The sequence below is a fragment of the Physeter macrocephalus genome, chromosome 8 (assembly GCF_002837175.3).
Source record: "Physeter macrocephalus isolate SW-GA chromosome 8, ASM283717v5, whole genome shotgun sequence".
Classification (NCBI taxonomy): domain Eukaryota; kingdom Metazoa; phylum Chordata; class Mammalia; order Artiodactyla; family Physeteridae; genus Physeter; species Physeter macrocephalus.
The window spans coordinates 61,274,720-61,296,609 of NC_041221.1; the positions used below are offsets into that span (position 1 = coordinate 61,274,720).

Consider the following 21,890-nt stretch of genomic DNA (forward strand, 5'->3'; position numbering starts at 1 on the left):
AGGAGTATATGATCAATCTAATCTGTTATTCCTATCTTGCAAAATCTTTTGATTCCTCTCTCAGTATTATAGTATGGAATCTCCAGCATCTCAACTTCATCTAATAGGGCCCAGCACTTAGTCCAAGTTTCCACCAATTATGGCAGCACACAACTGGAACCACTATCAATTATTATAGCTATCACATTAAATGCAACACACTCACTGAGAAAACTCCTAAGTATAACTTCAGTCTGATGTAAAACTATGCTTTTCTTTCTTTGGCAGAGCACACTTTTTATCAGATTTTTCTCTTTACAAAGAGTAGAACACTCTTTGTATGCAGATTTCCAAGATTTTTGTCTAGGGGGCTTCCCTGGTGGCGCAGTAGTTGAGAGTCCGCCTGCCGATGCAGGGGACACGGGTTCGTGCCCCGGTCCGGGAAGATCCCACGTGCCGCGGAGCGGCTGGGCCCGTGAGCCATGGCCGCTGAGCCTGCGCGTCCAGAGCCTGTGCTCCGCAACGGGAGAGGCCACAGCAGTGAGAGGCCCGCGTACCGCCAAAAAAAAAAAAAAAAAAAAAAGATTTTTGTCTGAAGAGATTAGCAAAATCCTACATTTCCTTTTTTGCAGGTAAGCCCTTTCCTCCAGATTTTGACTTCAGAAGTGAGTACCCTCAGTCATGTTGGGATCTGACTCTGGGTCTAGAAATCGTAGAGGTGACTGTGGAGAGGGGCATGAGAAGAATGGGTGTGCTGGTCATTATGTGTTTGCTCCTTCCCATTGGTTCTTTGTCTTCTCTGTCTTGCTCGGTGCATTTGCCGGCTGACCTCTGGCTTCTTCCTGGTTTAGGTCAATGGGAAACAGAGGATCTTGGGCAGTGAAAGGGAAGATAGTTCAGAGTTTTTATTTTCCCTTCCTCTTTCTTCTTTTGCCAGGGTACTGGATAGGACTGTGTTCCTCTATAACCATAGCTCCCATTGGGTGGCCCTCTTCCTGGACGGCTCTCACTGGGTTCTGGTCACACGTCTCCCTTTTCTTGCTCCTTTGGGCGTAGTGATGATAATGACTTCCTGCTGTTAGCACGGAATGCCTCATCATTCCTTATTTGTTCCTTAATCCTGCCTAGACCTTTGTAAATAGTTTTAAATTAAATTCTTTTCAGTTAAAACCCTTTGGTTATTCTATGTGTTACCTGCAAGGACCCTACCTGATAAAATTAACTTTTCCTTTCCAGATACCTCCAACATCTAAGGCTATTTCATTCATATTTGTGCAACCAAATGGTAAAGGCCTCATCAGATGAGGAAAAGATGTTGCTTTGGCTACAAGGGGTTGTGGCTGGATGTTTGGAGTCTCCTAGTTCTCAAATCCTCCTAAATAGCTCCCCTCCAATTCTTGTATCCCATCCTTTTCCATCATTGCTCTACATTTAACACGAACATCCTAGTGAATCTGTGAATTCAATCAGTGGAGTTTGTTTTTTAGGTATTTAGCCTTATGTCTCTAATAGATAAAATTTCTTTCAGCTCAGTCTGTGCTTTAAGATATATGTAGTGATTTGCCTTTGTTATTCTCTCTTTTAAACTGGCTAGACCCAACAGAAGAGGCCATCTACCCCTCTACACAGAATTACTCACATCCTTTATATTGTTCCATGACAGTGAAAGGTTGGTCCTCCACAGCCTTGCCCTCAAAAAGCACTTCATTTTAAGTGATCCCAGGAGATACTTTAATGAACTGTTTCTCATGTCTGCCGTGAGCCACAAGATTCTCTTTCCTGAATACTAGAGGGATTTTTTACTGCCTTCAGCCTGGATTGGGCCAGATGACCAATCCTAGATTTGCCCATTTCTTTAAGGGTCTTTTACTTGCAATTTCATTCTCTGGTATCAAAATATGTTTCAGTCAGCATACTTGATTTTAAGCAACAGAAATTGCCTTTAGATAGTTTAAACCAGAAAAGAAATTTTTGGAAGGATGATGAGTAACTCACAGATTCCACTAAAAAATGGATAGAAACTAATTGGAGAGTCTAGAAAATAAGAAAATTAGTTAAAGTCATGCCAAAGCAATAGTCTGGTTAGGATTCTACCATGGGACCATGCCATGGTAGCCATTGATGGCCTCCCTGTGTCGCTGAGGCTGTGAATAATTTCTCGACAGTTCTTGCATATTCAGGTCACTTTCTCAGATTGCAAGTGTCAAAATTTCAGACTGGAGCATCTGATAGACTAAATCTAAGCTCTAGCTGCTAGTGAATGAGTATGAGCCTGAGCCTTGCCTCCAACTAATGTTCCCACAAATGGGATTTCTTGCTAAATTAAAGGAGTGCTCAGTTGCTGGTTAGCTAAAAGTCAAGACAAAATCCAAATGAAGCAATCACTGTCTAACATACCCATCCTGCCTTCTTGACTTTGTGGATGATTAGAGTCCCTTTGCGGGGCCAGTGTTGGAAGAGCAGTCAAGCAGACTGGCTATAATTATTGGCCATGGTGACTCAAATATGGAAGTCATGGAGACTCAAGTTGGTGATGGTTTGAATTTACTTTAAAATAAATTTATTAATTTTTGGCTGCGTTGGGTCCTTGTCGCTTCACGCGGGCTTTCTCTAGTTGCGGCGAGTTGGGGCTACTCTTCGTTGCGGTGCGCGGGCTTCTCATTGCGGTGGCTTGTCTTGCTGCGGAGCACGGGCTCTAGGCGCGCGGGCTTCAGTAGTCATGGCACACGGGCTTAGCTGCTCCGCGGCATGTGGGATCTTCCTGGACCAGGGCTCGAACCTGTGTCCCCTGCATCGGCAGGTGGATTCTTAACCACTGCGCCACCAGAGAAGCCCAGTGATGGCTTGACTATTGTGATGGGCATCATTTATGGTCTAAACTCCTCCTCTCCCTTTCCTCCTTCTCCCTAGTAGCCCAACTGGTCACAAAGTTTTGTTGATTTGTATTTCCTACTACCATAGAGATTTGATAATTTTATTTTTTATTATTTGTAATTTTGGCTGATTAGTCAAATCACTAACTGCCATACCTAGTGTCAAACATTAATAAAGTAGCTCTGAGACCAGGTAAAGGGAAAGAATGTTCTTGTTATTTTTCCATCTCTTTTTAAAATTGATATATAGTTTCTTCTTCTCTGTTTCAACTTTTGTTTCTCTGAGACCATCAAAATTTAAAAATTGTATATTTTGTGTTTATTTTGCTGCAGATAATTTCTTCCATTTTGATAAAGCCAAGGATGTAGCCAAGGATGTAATGTTTTGATTCTCATCATTAAATTAATACCATTTTTAATAATAAATAGGGGTATATTTATGATTTCTTCTGGCATTTTACTAACTCATTATCTGTAAATTGTAGTTTTCACATATAATAAGCTCTTATTACTCGGGTAAGTGAAGATTTATAAAAAGTTTCTATTTCTGTGGAAGCCTTCCTTTTTTTGAACTATAAACACTGTGGATTGCCCTAGAAGATCCCAGCATTGTTACTGGTAAACATAGCTTTATCTTCACTGTTGAGGCCAGCTTTTCCCTCATGATCCAGGTATGGAAAAAAGTAAACAATGTTGAGTAGCTACTATTTCTCAGTTAAAAGAATAGGGGGTAATATTCGGAGATGTTCTGAGTGGGTCGTAGAGAATATTCAGGAGACATGAAGTTAAAATATCATGTTGGTGTCTGGCTTTCTCTGTTCACCCCCAACCTATAAAATAGCTAGGAAAAACCTATCTTACTGCAACACCCCCATGAAGGGGGTATGAGTGCAAATTTAAATCCTTTTTGCTGTGTCTTTGTATCATATCTTCTCCCTTCTTCACCAGATGCTGTGTCATATGGCATGTATATGGTTACAAAGGCCTCATTCCCAATCCCAGAGAGAACAACTTGACTCTTGACTTACATGTTGTCAAATAGCCAATTAAATAAGATTCTCCATTTTTCAAGTAGTGTTAGGGTGTTGTCTAGATAAAATATCTGTCATCATATCACACTGGCACATCTGTTGACTAGATTTAACTGAGTCTAAAATTTTAATATGGTTAGAACAGCAGATTTGGAATGAGATGAAAAACAAGGCAGGCAGCTCAAGGAGCCTCTATAGTTTTTTATTACTTATGGTATTAGTTTAAAAAAAATGACAGCTATAGTTCAGACAGGTCCTTCATATTTAAAAAGGAAGTCTTAAAGTATCAGTTAATTTTAATGAGCAGACTCTCTACTGATATGTACATATATATCCCTAAAGACATTCCAACTATACTTATCAACATCTGGAAGCAGTGTTGGCCAAACCGCATGCTTAGTTTCTAACTTCAAAAAACATTTTTTGAACAGAATCTTTTGTAAATTCTGAAAGGAAGCTGTGAATAGTTACCAGAAAAGTAGACTTTTCAATATATTATAATGTCTGAGTTATTAGGGAGTCAGATGCCTGAAACTCAACTCTAGAGCAATTTGGAGTTTAGAAAAAAAGAGAAAAATACCAGCAAGAATGTGAATAAATTAGAATAGCTGAATATGCTATTGTACTCACTGAAAAGCCTTTCTTTTCTTTCTTTATTTCTTCCTTCCTTTCTTTCTTTTTCTTTCTTCCTTCATTTCTTTCTTTCTTTCTTTCTTTCTTTCTTTCTCTTTTTTTTTTTTGTCACACGGCATGTGAGATCTTAGTTCCCTGACCAGAGATGGAACCCATGCCCCCCGCACTGGAAACACGGAGTCTTAACCACTGGACCACCAGGGAAATCCCAGGGGTGTATGTATATTTTTTAATTAGAGTTTACTCTGGATCTATGCCCAGGAGTGGAATTGCAGGACCCTATGGCAGCTGTACCTTCCTCCCTTTCTTCTTCCCTCCCTCCCTTCCTTCCTTCCTTCCTTCCTATCTCTCTCTCTCTCTCTCTCCCCCTCCCTCCCTCCCTTCCTCCCTCCTTCCCTCCCTTTCTTTCTTCCTTCCTTCCTTCCTTTTCTCTCTCTTTCTCTCTCTCTCTCCCTCCCTCCCTCTTTGTTCTTCTTCTCTCTCTTTCTTTTTTTAGGCTAAAATTTTAGTGGCTCCATAACTAGCTCACACTCCAAAAGATGAGGTTGATTGATCCTTTGATCAATCAGAAGAATGGGAAACTTTTATTGACAAGCAAAAACTTTTAAAATCCAGCTCTGTAGGCTGAGAGGCATAGGAGAAGTGAATGGAAAAGAGAAGAGATAAAGAAAGGAAAAAGAAAAAATATGCCTTAGAGGAAGGACAACACAGCAAAAGTGACAGATACTAGCAGACAGGAGCTGAGAATAGAGTGGTAAGAAATAGATAATGCAAAACTGTGACATTCATGATGTATACCAGACTCCATGAATTCACTCGTTTATTCATTCAAACCACGTTTATTGAGTTAATCATCTGTGTCTGACATTAGGAAAATCTTGGTTGGTTCAAAGGTGGACGAATACTGTCGCTGTCTCTGTCCTCCAGACACTGATTGATGGGTGAGGATGAGAGAATGTGGATACATGTTATAGGTGCGATGATGCTATATGCATGCAAATGATACAGTGGGAGCACAAAGGAGGAACTTATCACTTTTCCTTGGAAAAGTTCATTGAGGGAGGGTGGGAATCACTTACAATGGTGTGAAATTCATCTGTAAAGGCTATCTCAGTGCTGTGCCATCTGGTGAACCACTGGTGAAGAACAAGCCAATTATATTACCTAAAAAGATGGCATTGATTCTAAAATTTAAAATTGCAAGATAGAATGTTTCCTCATTAAATTCAATCCGTCATTCAGTCAATGTTGATGAATAGGAGAATATCCAAAGACCCTAGGTTTAAATTTGCTTGCATTATGGAATTCATATTTTCAGCTAATGATCCAGGGCTCAATAGTTCTCTCTCTTGGAGGTTCACCTTACCTGTCCCAGAAATTTTCTGTGGATGGGGAGATATGCTTTTTTTCTGATAATTGACAATGTAGGTCAGAGTGTTTGTGAGAACTACTCTGCAAATGGGAATTGTTGCAGCATATAAATTCAAGCTATTATTATTACTATTATCTCTGCCTACTAATGACCTGAAGACCAGTTCATCCACTAAAACCTAACTTAATTGAGATTACAAGGAATGTATAACCTTATCTACTAGCTCTCTTTCTTTATTTTAAATTTCCTGTTAATGTTTACATGGTCAAACGTATCAGGTATAAAATTATAACATACGGATAAATAGGTTACACATATAAAAAGTGATTCTCTCTGGATCATTCTACATTTATTTGGAAGAACTGAGGAGAAATTATGGGAAATGCAGGTATGAATTAATTTTAGTTTATCTAAAATTAATTAAAGAAGAAAGAAAACTCTAAGTCATAAAATAAAGTGCCTTTGGAGGTTAATTTTGGTTAAATGAATTAAAAAATTGTGTTGTCATATAAAATAAAATAAGAAACAATCAAATTCTTTGAAAATTTTTAAGCAAAAAATGCATAAAGACTCCAATTTAGAGGTTTAAAACACAAATATAAGCTTCCTAACTAAAAGGAAAAGAGAAGAAATTCCTCTTTTCCTGACAATGTGATAATGCCTTAATAAGCAACCCCCCTCCAAATATTCTAAAATTTCAGAAAAAGACCCCTGAAAAATACAAATATCTCTGATATTCAGATAATGACAAACTACAGAATAGACTGAAATAAATGTGCTAGTACTTCAAATTGGTTGAAAATCACCATTGGATTCATTAAAAAATTTTAGAGAGCATAGGAAGACACACTGATGTTTTCTAAGATGTTGATATCTTAGAGACACTTCACATTAAGAGGTATTGCTAGTTACTGGACATAATAAAACAGAATTATTCTAAAATCTTTCCAATAATAAAATTGGAAATACTATACTGATACTAGAATTTATAATTTTCAAAGATGCTGCAGCTGTGTTTTCCCACAGTGAAATCCTTGATAAGAGAAATATCCAAAATCATGGCCTATAGAAATTATTCAAGACATGCATTATTATGCTAAGCAATAGAAATAAAATTATCCTTGTCAAGCTGCAGCATACTGACATTAATTAATTTAATATTACAGTATCTTTCTCTCTCTTTCTATTTTAAAAGTTAGGCCTTAGCTGTAGTAGTTTTGCTGTTTTACAAGTATAATGAAGTTCGGTAAGTTAGACATTAAAATATGTGTTTGACCAGCAGAACTCCATTCTGAGCTGAAAATAGTTGATTTATAAACAATATTAATGGAATGCTGCTGTTTCATTATGCTAATTTAATAAGGAAAACAAAATAAGGAGTCACTAAAATGGTGACTGTTGAGGAATTAAGAAATTCACATTAGCTGCTCAGATAGCCAGATTTATCTGTATATTTTAAGATAAAATATTCTATTTCCTTAGTGCTTACGTAAATATGGATTTTCTTCATCCATATAGTTCATTATCTCTATACAAAGAAGTAAAACAAAACCAAAATTCTAACTAATAAGACATGTTTGCTAAATACATACACATTTTTAACAGAGTGGTACAGCCTGCTATTGTTAAATATTTTAAGCAAGAACTAGTATTTAAAGCTTGAAAATTCTGAAAGGACATTTCTCATTTTACTCCTTGTCACTTATTTTCATTTAAGCAAGTCTACGTTTCTTTGAACCCTAAAGGTAAAGAAAATAGAATAGGATCTCAGAATCCTCCTTAAATTGATAGAGGTCAAGATATGGTTAGCTGGTGGGGAGCCCACAGTACTTGGCTTGAGATGAGTTTGCTGGTTTACGCACTAGCGAGCGTGGTAGATTTACCTTGACTCAATTGCAAGTGGATAAAAGCAGAACCATTGCTATGACCTAGAAGTTGGGGACAGTGTAAACGCATTGGCATGGAAGCCCATTCAGAAACATTTCCTGTGGATGATGGGAGGACCAGCCTCATCATACTCCTGCTTACTGATCCACGTCTGCTGGAACGTGGACAGGCTGGCCAGAACGGAGCCCCCAATCCAAACGGAGAACTTCCGCTCCAGGGGGAAGCTATGATCTTGGTTTTCACGGTGCTGGGTGCCAGGGCTACAATTTCCTTCTGCATCCAGTCAACAGTGCCAGGGTACATAGTGCTGCCTCCAGACCGCACGGTGTTGGCATACAGATCCTTGGAAATATCCACATCACACTTCATGACAGAGTTGAATGTTGTCTCGTGGATCCCACTGGACTCAGTGCCCAGAAAGGAAGGCTGGAAAATGGCTTCAGGGCATTGAAAGCGTTCATTCGTAGTGGTGATCACCTGCCCATCGGGAAGCTCGTAGCTTCTCTCCAGTGTGGAGGGTGAAGCAGCACTGACCATTTCTTGCTCCAAGTCCAGGGCCACGTAGCACAGCTTCTCTGACATCGCGAACAATCTCCCGCTCAGCTGTGGTGGTGAAGTTGTAGCCTCGTTCTGTTAGGATCTTCAGGAGGTAATCAGTCAGGTCTCTGCCGGCCAGATCCTGACGAAGGATGGCATGGGGCAGGGCATAGCCTTCATAGGTGGGCACAGTGTGATTGACCCCATCTCCAGAATCCATCATGATGCCTGGGGTCCAGCCCGAGGCATAGAGGGACAGCACAGCCTGGATAGCCACATACATGGCAGGTGTGTTGAAAGCCTTGAGCATGATCTGAGTCTTCTCCTGGTTGATCTTGGGGCTGAGGGGTGCCTTGGTGAGGAGGATGGGATGCTCATCCAGTACCACGCGGAGCTCGCTGTAGAAACTGTGGTGCCAGATCGTCTCCGTATCGTCCCAGTTGGTGACCACTCCATGCTCAATGGGATACTTCAGGGTCATGATGCCTCTCTTGCCTTGTCCCCCATGTAGCAGTCCTTCTGGCCCATGCCTACCATGACCCCATGGTGCTGGGGTTGCCCTACCATGGAGAACACAGCTCGGGGGGCATCGCCACCGCCAAAGCCTGCTTTGCACATCCCTGACCCATTATCCACCACCAAGGCAGATAGCTCATCGTCATAGTGCTGGCTAGAATCTTCCAGATGAGTGAACAGAAGTTAAATGTAGAGTAAGTACCAGACTCTGGTGGGCAAGAGAGAGAATGAACAGGCTGAAAACACTTCAGAGCTGCCTTCGAAGAGGGGAGCCTGTGCTGTGATGACAGGTATTTAAAGGTACACATTGGCACCACCCATGTCCTATTCCACCAGTTCTCAGCATTTCTGGGTGAGGTATTGATAACGATGATGATGATACAAATCATTAGTAGACCTTCCTTCATAAGGAGAAAATTGCCTACCAAATGGCCAAATCTCAGGTTACTGTAGTTAGGCAACCCATACATGGCTGTCAGCCTGCTTTGGCACAGTGTCTAGATAACTATGATGATGCAATGGGGGATATAAAAGCAAGATGAGAGGAAGCTAGTGTGAGGTATGGGTAACACTGCCAAAAGGGCCACTGCCTCCCCGGTTTACCTTCCGGGTCTATTTTCTCTAACTAGCTTTAACTTTTCATTCTTAATGTATTGTTCTTATGAGTTTGACTTTGCAAACTTTACTTTTTCAAGACTTTTTTTTCCCATTAGATTTCTAACCCCACAGGATATCATCATGATAGAAACTTTTTAATGAATGAAAATAATGAATGGCCAAGAGAGGCCTGACAGCTGTAATTATAATGCATTTGTATCTTGTAAAATTTAGGATATTTAACAGACTTCTAAGCCATTAGAGATCAAGAAAAATCAATAAAGTAAACCACTACATGTTTTCTTTTCTGATGTAAATTTCTAATAACCAAATTTCATTAAGCATTACTCTGGGTAGACATTGTTCATAGAACTAGGTTTATTGTGTCCATGTTGATTGCACAGAGGCTGATTGTTCAACCATCTTGTGTGACTTATTAAAGTGCAGATTATAAAAATTTTATTTATTTGCTATAACTCTTGAGTTATACAGCAATGAACAAAATTTAGCGATAAGGTAAATTTTAAAGTAATATATTTGCACTGATCTTTAAAACGTTTTGATCTTCAAGATTCATATACTGTGTTATAACATCAAATGTATCTGTAATTGTTAACATGTACACAATTGAAATAGTAAGTACTATTTTAGCTTTCCTTCAATTTTTGGTTATATTACCTACCCCTGATCATTTCATAGGAATAGTATGACTGAGTTTTAGTTTTAATATAGAAATATAGACAACTTGGTAATATGTGTACCATGATAAAATGTAGGATATTAGTAATGTCTTACAAAAAAAGAACAATTAAGGGAGTTCATTACTTTGTTCCTATACATATTAGGTAAATAAGATATAATCTCCCCTGTCAGCTCTTCTAAAGCAAATAAATTTTTCATGCCCATGTCTGAGTTCTCGAAAACCTTCCTTTTAGTTAATTAGTTAATCAACTAAATAATGGTCACTTTGTAAGAGGTAGTAGCAGCCCTAAAGTACTGGACATATGTGTATCCTGTAGTTCCAAGCTACAACCAGGCAGTGTTTTTGCCCATGAGCTTCCTGGAGAGTCATGGTAACACCAAGCTGTGAGTGTCTAACCCTCTTCTTTGTCTACAAGTTGATATAGAATTATTTTTCTCTGGGTTTTTCCAGTGCTTTACCCTATAATGTGACTTTAAAACCTTCCTTCTGACAACCAGTCATGAAAAAATGTCTGCTTCACTCCAAAATCCATAGCTTTGCTTTTTTTTTTTTCCCACTAGGACTATGTTTTCCCTTAATTTTTTCTGTAACTGCAAAATCATTTCCTCTGTCAACAGAATTGAAGAACTTCACCCTCAGACCTTCACACTGAATGGTTTTGTGTACTTCCTTTTCTTGTAGCACAACAAAGCTTTTGATTAAAACAATATTTTATTGCTATAGGATGGTGCTTCTGGAAATGTCTTTTTCATTTTTAGACCTGTTACAAACTACATGCACATCCTACAAGACTGGAAAAAAAAACCCCAAACAAAAAACCAAAACCCCACAACATTGCATTTAGCATCAGTTCCTATTTATGAATCTCTAGTCTGGAATATAAAACAAAGCCATGTTGATATAGGAGCCCATATGACACCAAGAACAACCTTTAGAGTCTAGATTTATGATAGCACTCTCCTTAGAATTGCCTTTGAACTGAGAGCTGGATGGTAATGAGTCCACACAGCATAACTGATGCCTTGAGAGTGAGGCTGATGTGTGCTTTTGCTAGAAGACCTTCTAACCTCTGTTTAATTTTGAGTCCCAAGAGAAATTTTCATCAATTATATATTCTTAAAATAAGACTAAGTTCTTTTAATTAACCCCCAACAATACAAGAGGAACATATCATAATTCAACAGCCATTTAAAAATATCATCTGTGGGACTGGTTAAATTTTTTAAAAGTAGCAAGAATTTGTATGAGTGAAACATAGGAAGGTGGGTTTACAAAGGCTGGGCTCTGGGAGGCTGTTCCTGAAGGTAAGGATTTAATAACCAACGGGAATTTACATATGTTTAGTTAGTTACCTAAACCTAAAACCTATGGGGGCCTTTATGATTAACTTTTGGAAGCCCAGAATATCATTTTCTTTTACATTTGGCCTAGTTTGACAATCATGCAGCTATACAAAACCGCAAGGAAGGCATAGGGTGTGGGATTATACGTAAGGACAATTAGCTAAGGTGACTTGGAGCAGTGCCCTACTCCCCATCACCTTGCCTTTTCCAAGTAACCTTCTAGTGATTCAATCCACAAATACTTATTAAACATCTCCCATGTGCTGGGCTCTGGTGATGTACTGGTGAATAAAACACAGCCCTTATTTTTAAGGGGTTAAATGCCTGGTGGGTGAACGTCACCTCTCAGCAGGCTGACATGTGGTCACTCTGCACTGATGCAAGAGTAGCCAGCTTGTGTTCTGATGGGGTATGGTCTGGGCTGCACCAGGCTTGCGACATATTTTGAATATCATTCCCCAGTACACAGATAATCATGGTTGATGTATAGAGAGAAGGAGCATGGGGTGATATGAAGGAGGAGGGAGAAGCCCTTGAACCTGGGGTGAGGGGGAGGGGAAGGGCGAGGCTAGGGAAGAGGATCCCTGAGCTGAGTCTCAGAGGATGAACAGGAGGCTGCTGGCGGTCAGTGGAGGGAATATCGCAGGTGTGAATGCAACCAACTTGGAAAAAAGTCAGAGAATCAAAAATGTATTTGGAACTAGGTATCTACACAAGTGTCAGTAAGGGTTTGGAATGGGAGTCTGGGTCCCAGTAGGCACGAGAGAACTCTAGAATTGGTTGTAACTTTCCCTCTGTGCACAGAAGATTTGACTAGGGGCCCCTTGGCCATGTGTCCATAGAGGCCAAGTCTCAGTGATTATCTTCTGTCCCCAGACTCTCTTAACCAAACTGCTGAGACAGAGTTTTAATGAGGCCCCTTTCTGCTACCACCCTAGGGATTCAATTTAGAACTTGAGGCCAGCTACTTTCCTCCTTGCTCTTTACTTGTTTCTTTCCTTGTGCCCCACTCTCTTTTGTCCTTTGTAGGTTTTGCACACATATATACCTCTTCCACTGTGTAGACTGCTCTGAGACTCCCCTTCAGCTATACTCTGCTCTTAGTGGAGATTTGATACATGTTTAATAAACAAGTACATGGATGGGTAGGTAGTGAGATTTTTTCATGACACATGCTGATCTATTCATTGATAGATTGATATAGCTGACCACTTTTGAAAAATTTAAAACTGCTTTATTTTATAGCTAAATACTGTCTAATACTTACATATCATATTGATAAAATGGCTTATCATATCTTGGGAACTATAATTGTTCACTCAGGAGAAGTCTCTAACATATAGCTTTAATAATTTCTTATGATAAATCCACCAGAAGCAATTACTACTAATAATTTTAGTGATTTTCTGTTTATTTGTTTTAATATATAATATTTTATAAAAACATATGAAAAATTTATGAGTACAACAACCACTCCCTCAAATAAAACCTGACTTACCTGTTTTTTTAAATTAATTTTTATTGGAGTAGAGTTGATTTACAATGTTGGGTTAGTTTCTGCTGTACAGCAAAGTGAATCAGTTATACATATATGTATATGTCCACTCTTTTTTAGATTCTTTTCCCATGTAGGTCATTACAGAGTATTGAGAAGAGTTCCCTGTGCTATACAGTAGGTGTTTATTAGTTAACTATTTTATGTACAGTAGTGTGTATATCTGACTCACCTGTTTTTTAAGGCAGGCGTGGGCAAGAGGGAGGAAGAAGTGGCATTTTGAGGTGAGGTGAGATGCCACGTGGTCAGTTCCAGGAAGCACTTGGAAGGATAACTGGGGTGCAAGAATTGTTTTAGTGGTGCAGCTACCACAGCTTCCAGCCCCCAGGCTGTGCTGGCCTACTTTCTGTAAGGAAGACCACTGTTCACTCCACAGGGTGATAGGGCTCCCCGCTGATGTTTAACAGGACTGGAAATGAATTTTATGGCAGTTCTTCCTAACTTTTAACTTTAAAGTATGCCATAGATCAGCTTTTAGCTAGTTCGATTGACTTGTAAACAAAGTTGTTAAGAGGAGGAATGGATTTCTGTGTGCAGTAGGTGAACCTTGGAATATATCTTGACTCTAAGGAAAGAGGAGGAGAAGCAAGGGAGGAAGGTTGTGCAAATGGAAATGTCAGTATTCACAGCAGCTTGGCCACTGCTGATGTGAAGCAAATATTATCCAGGACTGAGGCAAGCTCCAAGCTGTGTTGTGATTCTGAAAGGTGGAGAGAGTAACAACAAAAATTGTGAATACTGATCACTTAGTGTGTGCCAATCTCTTTGCTAAATGTTTTCCTTACACACACCAGTTCTTGAATCATCATGACAATCCTCACAAGGTACCCATCTTAGAAGGATTAAACTGAGCTAAATGAGAAAAGTGACCAAAGATATACAGAGTGATAGCGGCAGTGTCCAGCAGATCAATTCCAGAGCTGTGCCTGGAGGTGGGCTTAAAGAAAGGGTGCAGGGCATCTGACTGGCAACCAGTGAGAGAGGCAGCCAACTAGTACAATGTTGGGTTAGTTTCTGCTGTACAGCAAAGTGAATCAGTTATACATATATGTATATGTCCACTCTTTTTTAGATTCTTTTCCCATGTAGGTCATTACAGAGTATTGAGAAGAGTTCCCTGTGCTATACAGTAGGTGTTTATTAGTTAACTATTTTATGTACAGTAGTGTGTATATCTGACTCACCTGTTTTTTAAGGCAGGCGTGGGCAAGAGGGAGGAAGAAGTGGCATTTTGAGGTGAGGTGAGATGCCACGTGGTCAGTTCCAGGAAGCACTTGGAAGGATAACTGGGGTGCAAGAATTGTTTTAGTGGTGCAGCTACCACAGCTTCCAGCCCCCAGGCTGTGCTGGCCTACTTTCTGTAAGGAAGACCACTGTTCACTCCACAGGGTGATAGGGCTCCCCGCTGATGTTTAACAGGACTGGAAATGAATTTTATGGCAGTTCTTCCTAACTTTTAACTTTAAAGTATGCCATAGATCAGCTTTTAGCTGGTTCGATTGACTTGTAAACAAAGTTGTTAAGAGGAGGAATGGATTTCTGTGTGCAGTAGGTGAACCTTGGAATATATCTTGACTCTAAGGAAAGAGGAGGAGAAGCAAGGGAGGAAGGTTGTGCAAATGGAAATGTCAGTATTCACAGCAGCTTGGCCACTGCTGATGTGAAGCAAATATTATCCAGGACTGAGGCAAGCTCCAAGCTGTGTTGTGATTCTGAAAGGTGGAGAGAGTAACAACAAAAATTGTGAATACTGATCACTTAGTGTGTGCCAATCTCTTTGCTAAATGTTTTCCTTACACACACCAGTCCTTGAATCATCATGACAATCCTCACAAGGTACCCATCTTAGAAGGATTAAACTGAGCTAAATGAGAAAAGTGACCAAAGATATACAGAGTGATAGCGGCAGTGTCCAGCAGATCAATTCCAGAGCTGTGCCTGGAGGTGGGCTTAAAGAAAGGGTGCAGGGCATCTGACTGGCAACCAGTGAGAGAGGCAGCCAACTAGGACTATGCCTGTGAAGACTTTGTATTCCCTGTTGGGAAACATCATCTTAAAGTGTCCAAATACCATCTTAGAGTGAAGGCCAGGTTGAATATTGAAGTCAAAAGAAAACCAAATAAAATTCTTGAGAATTTTAGCAGGTTCTTCCATGTTATTGATTGGAATATCAAGACCTCTCATTCTCTAAGTGGAGAAAAAGAAATGGCGACTTAATGCCTGGACTGAGAAAGAATCTATTATCTAAAATAAGAAAAAAGCATAAGAGTGATTTCAGAAGGGAATAGTAGGACAGGCTACTAAAAAGCAAAAAAAGTGGGCAAGGACTTCCTACTTCCGAGGGATTTAGGAAGCGTGGTGAGCATGGGCGAGCCTGGGGTACCTGAATTCATCTGATGGTCTCTGAAGCAGGCCAAGAGTAGAAGTCAACCAAAATGGTTAGGAACTACAGATTATAGAGGTGAAGGTGGCAAAACTTGCGAATAATCAAATGTCAGGTCAAAATAAAGACCTTAATGATCAGACCATCTTAAGAATATGAGCTGGAGTCAGGGATAATTCACTTGGGAGCTGAGATAATTCACTGAGTGTGTGGGGACCCAGGGCCTGAAAGGACTCTAAGAGAAGAACTTAACAGACAGAGAGGAAACCACTCCGAATGTAGGTATGATCTGATACAGGCTGGGGCTGGAGAGATCACGAGTCCTTAAGGCTAATTTACTGAGTCCAGTCTTTCATTAAAACTCAAACAACAAAACATGAAAAAAGCCTTTCAGCCACCAAGTTGTGTTTGCTGTTTCTTCTTCATTCTGGGGAAACTGGCTTTGTGACTGCTCAAGTATCATACCTGATTTCTTGCACATTTTCATTAAGATCATCTATGAGTCCTTGTCTACACAACGGGATTATGATTGTCAAATGCTGGAACACAGCAGTCTCTCTTCCCTGAAAGAGTGTTTGCTGCTCTGGGAATGTGCTGCCCAGGGTCAAGTACATAGAAGGGGAAGACCCAGGATGAGAAGGCTAACTCGGGGTTTGGAGGCAACATAACTTACTTTCCAGGGGAAAACTTTTTGACTAGTAGGATATGACTCAATGTAGTTTATTCTTTCTTAAGTCAAGGGAAGCAGTCTTTCTGGGGAATCTCAGGAGACACAGCTAGGGAATCATTTCTGGTAGTTGGGACTAGTAAGGCCTCCTGAGGGTTTTCTTAGTTATCTTTTTGCTGATGGCACGGCAGCACATTAACTGTTGACAGGAATGGGCAAGGAGACCCTTTGGGGAAGAGTTTAGGAGAGGAGGTCCTAAACCTCTTCTAGATTTCCTACCTTCTCTGTAAGTTCTGTCCCAGGAACTTACAGAGAAGGTAGGAAATCTAGAAGAAAGTAAGGGCAGTGGAATATCAGAATTATACCTGCCTGTTGATGGTTTCTGTTCCTTTAGTTATGTCACGAGTTCCAGGAAAAATAACACTGAAGAAGCTACAGAAAAGACAGTCCTAGTATTTGGTGCAGGATCTGGATTGCTCATCGGGGCCAGCCCTCGGTGTAATGCAGAGCATGCAGACTGGGCACAACTTCTTTGGTCCACATGGTGTTCTACAAAGGTTTTTTAAATTTTTAGTTTAACTATTTGCAAAATAAGTAGATTCCTGAATTCCTACTTCTCTTGGGAAAAAAAAGGAAGATCAAGCCACATTGGACCTCATTCCCAAACTACAGCTGAATAGCAGCTACACCCTTTAGCAGGGGTGCGAGTTCTCCTTTCCCCCTTGACCCCCATGTTCCTGTGGCGCTGCTCCCACCCAACTTTATCCATGCTCCGTGTAGGCATGTGAGTTTAATATGTTCTGAGCAACTGAAGAGGAGCATGTGTTTTGGAGGGGTGGGGAGGGAAAAAGACAGATGGAAGGCTGTGTTCTGGAATCCTTTGTTGTTCTGGGGATGAGCTGGTATTCACAAGAGAGAAAAAATACTATGGGGCTGAATTTCTTTAATTACATGACAACTGTCCAATGTAATTCTTAGTCCTTAGGAGTTTAAAAAGGAATTCAATTTGAAATATGGTAAAGGCAAGAAGGGAAGTTCTGTTCTTCATTGTTTTATTGAGTTTGCGATATGGTAGAAAGGGTTTGTTTTACAGAAGGAAGGATTTTAACTAAACAATTAGAAGAAAATTGCTGAGAATATAATGCATTACAACTCTGTTTTTTGGTGAACTGCCTCTGTTGCTGCTTTGAGAGAAAATTAAGAGGTTTAGTGCCTCGAATTTTCTCCTGTTCTGGTTGAGCAGGTTGAAAAAGACTGGACTGAGTTTTTAAATGGTGTTATCTCATTCTGGACCTTTTTTCCTCCTCTTTAAAGCAGGAATTCTGTCCTTATGAGGGAAATGAATGTGTTTTCACTTCTTCAGATCCCTTTCCTCTGAAACGATGAGTTCTTTGAAAAAGGGCACCCAAAGATGCCACAATATAAGAATTTGCCCAAGGAAAGCATTGGTTGAAGCATTCAGAGCAAGTCCTCCTTTTGTTACATCCAGCTATAAATGGAATTTGGGTCAAGCTAGTAGAGTATCTGAAATAGACTTTGGGATTGAAATAAAAGAGGAAAAATTATTTTGATGGTATCGCTGGTAAACATTGATGATATTTCCAGTTCTAACCAAAAAAGAAAGAAGAAGGGCTTCAGGTTAGATAGAAGGTTAATTAGAAGTACTGTGTGGGACATAAAAATGCAAAAGAATTCAGGAATATTAACCCAAGGGCAAGCTTTGCCAAAGGAAGTAAAGTGACTGAGGAGAGATGTAAAGCAGAATTTTATTTATTTTATGTAAATCAAACATTCATTTACAGAAATGAAAGGTTAGCATATGACTCACACGTGAACCTGTCACTCCTTGCTCTAAAACTTTGGATGACTCCCATTCGCTGTAGAGCAAAGTCCAAACAGCTTAGTATAGACTTGAGGGCCCTGTATTATCTGGCTGCAATCTATTTCCCAAGCCTGGTATTTCCCATCCTCTCTTCCCCCATCCAGGAATCTTATGTTTCAGACTTTTGGACTAGTTGCTACTCCCATTCCCTTGGACTTGCTGATATTGGTTACTCCACTGGGAATGTCCTTTCCATCTGTCCTTTGGCCTTCCATCAGTCTCAGATGCTCTCCAGTTTCCCCAGAAGGAATTAATCTCTTGCCTTTCTCAATCCTACAGCACTTAGTTTATATTCTTGTTGTACCTCTTATCCCTTTCTGTTTTATGTTATTTTGTACAATTGTTGTCTCCCTCACTATACTCTCTAGATCGTGCCCACATTTTATTTCTAACAGGGCCTACCACAGGGTCTTGCAACTTTAGTTGTTTAATCATTGGGTATTGACCTGTACTTACAATGTTTATTTTTAAACAGATACTTGATTGATTGGGTATGATAACATTCCAACATGTTCTGTGTATAAGTTCTAATTGAACACATCCAATACCAAACTCATCAGCTTCTCCAAAGTGCTCTGTTTATACCAGTGACCTCAAAATTTTCAAAATCATTCAGTTTTCTAATTTGGGGGTCATTTTTGACTCAACCATTTTATTCTTTATTTTTTTTTAAATATAATGTGGTATGACATCAAATTCTATTGGGTATTCTTTGAAATAATTTCTATTTTCTTATTTCTGCCTCTATTTTCTCTTAGTTCAGGCCTGGGTCACTTCACGGTTAGCTAAGTTCCAGAGTACTTTGCTGAATAACTCTTCCAACACCAAACCCTTCTGAAGACCCCTCCCAGCGAACTCTTAAATCATGTATACTGAAATCTCCCAGGCTCCAAATTTGCTACCACATAAAATCTAAACTTCTCTGCCCTGCTCTGGTTCTACAATAACTATCCAAACGTAGTGGTTAAGAACACAGCTCTAGAATCTGGCAGAGCTAGGCTCATCCCCACACTTATTAGGTCTGTAAACTGGGGCATTTCAGAACTTCCCAAAGTCTCAGTTTCCTCTTCTCTAAGCTGAAGATAAGTGTATCTACCTCATAAAGTTATCTTTGGTTTGGCAAGAGATGATGCCTATAAAGTGTTTAGCAGAGTGTGTAGTAAGAACAAGAGTGCAGTAGGTGTGGGCAACTATCATTACTGCAAAGGAGGTGAAGGGCAGGCAGCAGAACAGCCCTGGCAAGGGTCCTAATGGGGACTGAGCAGACCCTTTGTATGGGGCAGGAGTCTTTGTATAGTGCTAAGAAAAGGAAGTTAGGGATAGCTAAAGGGAGGTGGACAATTGGTGAAAGACCCTGAAGCCAATACTGAGTGGTTTGAATTCCATAAGCCGGGTAGGAATTGGTCATCCTGTGTCAGGGGTGGCTACACTGAGTAGAGACGGAAACTAAACTGTTTCTCGGGATTCATTGATTTAGACAGTGTACAATCGTAGAAAAAGGCAAGAGGAGTCTCTTACTGATCTAGATGCAGTGCTTTCGTACTGCTGGGGTTTAGAGGCACGGGGGGTTCTGTTTGCACCTTTGACCCCGTGTTGGCCTGATGCTCACTGGAGTCCTGCGGTAGAGCTGAGCATGGTCCATGGAGAGGGCAGGGAGGATCATGGCAGCCCATGTAGGCTTCTCATAAGTGACCCCACCATGTGAACCATGCTCTTCCTCATAATCAGTGGTGATTATTGGCAGAAACTAGAAACCTATAACTGGTCTGTGGTCCATTAGGCATCAGCAAGGGTTGTTGACATTGTTCTGAAGCACCCAATTCTGGCCACTTCTTACTGGCTCAAGATGATTTACCTGTCCAGTAAGGATGCTATATATACCTTGCAGTTTTGTTTAGAGCATGAACATTTGTTTAGGTAGTTAGAATTCTAAATACCTTTTGAACATTTTCTCATTTGTGTCTGAACATCTACAGATAATTTGTAAGAAAAAAATTCACAGTTCTATGTGAATGATAGTTTAGACATCAGCAGAGATCACATATTTATACAATATACAGTATATTTTTACTGTTTACTTCAGGATGTGTGGTGAATTGGCTAATCCTACTGGTTGTCAAGGCTGGAACAGACAATGGCACTGCAGGATCTTGTGTGCTGTACAGAAGAAACCTGCAATCATATCAACTAGGATAACCTTTAGTCCTGTTACACGGTCTTCCTGGCATAGTCCTGGAGACAGCGTGGAAGAGAGGAAAGAACACTGACTGCTCCCAGGGCTCCAGGGGGTTCCAGATGTTTCCCTAACCACCTAGCTGGCTTTGGGCAAGCCACTTAGCTGCTATGACTTCAGTGTCCTCATCTATAAAACGAAGTGAGGAGGTTTCTTCTTATTTGGCAGACTGAACATATGTGTTTGTCTACTTGTTCTCTGAAAGGACCACTACGCTTTGCAGTAAGGAAGTAAAAGGCACTAAAATCAAGGACAAAGAGAGCAGGAGAGGACGCAGAGCAATAACATTTTAAAAGCAGGAAAGGTGTGAATAAGGGTTAAGCAAGCTGACTTGAGGAAACGTAAACCTCAGCCAGGAGTAGGGGAGGCCCAGAAGCAATAATGTCCTTCCTGCAGAAACTCAGCAAGGCTCAGTGATTTGGGACCCCAGGTACTTCTGAAACTGGGGGTGCATTTGGGTCAGAAGTAGAAAAATTGGCTAAAGATATGGATCAAAAGCAGATATACAAAGATACCCTCCTTGCCCCTGCCCCATATCTCTGGGGCTTCAGCTGGGAAAGCTGGGCTGACCCATTTCTGGTTCATAGGGTCTTTCATCCTCCAGCAGGCTAAGCCCGGGCTTTTCCCCTTGGCTGGGCAGGTTTCCAAGAGAGCAAGTCGAAGCCTGCAAGGATGCTTGAGTCTTAGACTGGGAAATGACACAGTGTCTCTTCCATGCATTTAGCTGGGCAAAGCAAGCCACAAGCCCAGCTCAGATTCAAGGGGAGGAGAGAGAGATTCCATCTCTTGATGGACAGGGCTGCAAAGTCAAATGAGCTACAAAGGGTTATGGATACAAAGAGAGGAAAACTTGTGGCCAGTTTTGCAAACAATCTACCATAAGACACCATAAGGATGGGATTCCTGAAAAAACCCACAGGTTTCAAACTTGCACCCTAAACATAAAAGGCCACATGGGAAAAAGAAAAAAAGATTGGGGCAGAGAACTCAAAACTTATGCAAAGCATTAATAAAAACAATAATTGATACTCAGGGAAATAACTTGGACTATGAAGGCAGGCAACTTATTGTGGCTGGGGCCTGTTATGGCTGGTATGTAATAAGAAGTTGGAGAAATAATTGAGTGGGAATGTTGGCAGCGCTTACATGAGGGCAGGGCTGCTAGTAACTCAAACAGTGTAGACAGAAGTGGCATTTTAAGTCAGTTTGGCTGCTCTTAAGGTTCTGAGAGGCGGTACAACATGCCAGGAGTCAAAAGCCATGCAGGGCTGGGGTGTAGCCTCTTTAGAAGCCCAGGTAGAGGTGCTTGTTTTAAATTTTCAGAATACAGGCAAAACGGTTCCTGTTGCCAATGCAGCAACTGATATGAAAGCTTTTCCCTTGTCTGCTGAAATGTGAAATTCCACTCCACAGTCTATTCTGTCATGCTTAGGAGATATTGCATGTGAATTAGTGTGACTTCTGCATTATACTGACAATTTTTCCATGTGCCAATTGCATAGGAACTAATTTGTATGGTAGAACCACACCTTGTAGTGGAATAGACTTGAGGGGTTAAGTAAAAGTCTGCCTAGTGCATGGAGAGATCCTCAGCCTTCTTTCCTGACTTGCCTTCAAGAGCAGGCCTCCAGCCAGGCTCGCACCACCTGGGCAAGAGAGTGAAGGGTGAAATGAGCCAGAGAGGAAAGATGTACAGACA

General features: G+C 40.5%; 1 protein-coding gene across 1 annotated transcript; it reads right to left on the reverse strand.

The window, feature by feature from the left end:
* Positions 1-7,860: 7,860 nt before the first annotated feature.
* On the reverse strand, positions 7,861-8,975 carry ACTBL2 (actin beta like 2). The gene is given in 4 exon segments (XM_007130925.2): positions 7,861-7,989; positions 7,992-8,352; positions 8,354-8,807; positions 8,810-8,975. Coding segments are annotated over 4 exon segments (1,065 nt in total). The 5' UTR covers positions 8,931-8,975.
* Positions 8,976-21,890: the final 12,915 nt, after the last annotated feature.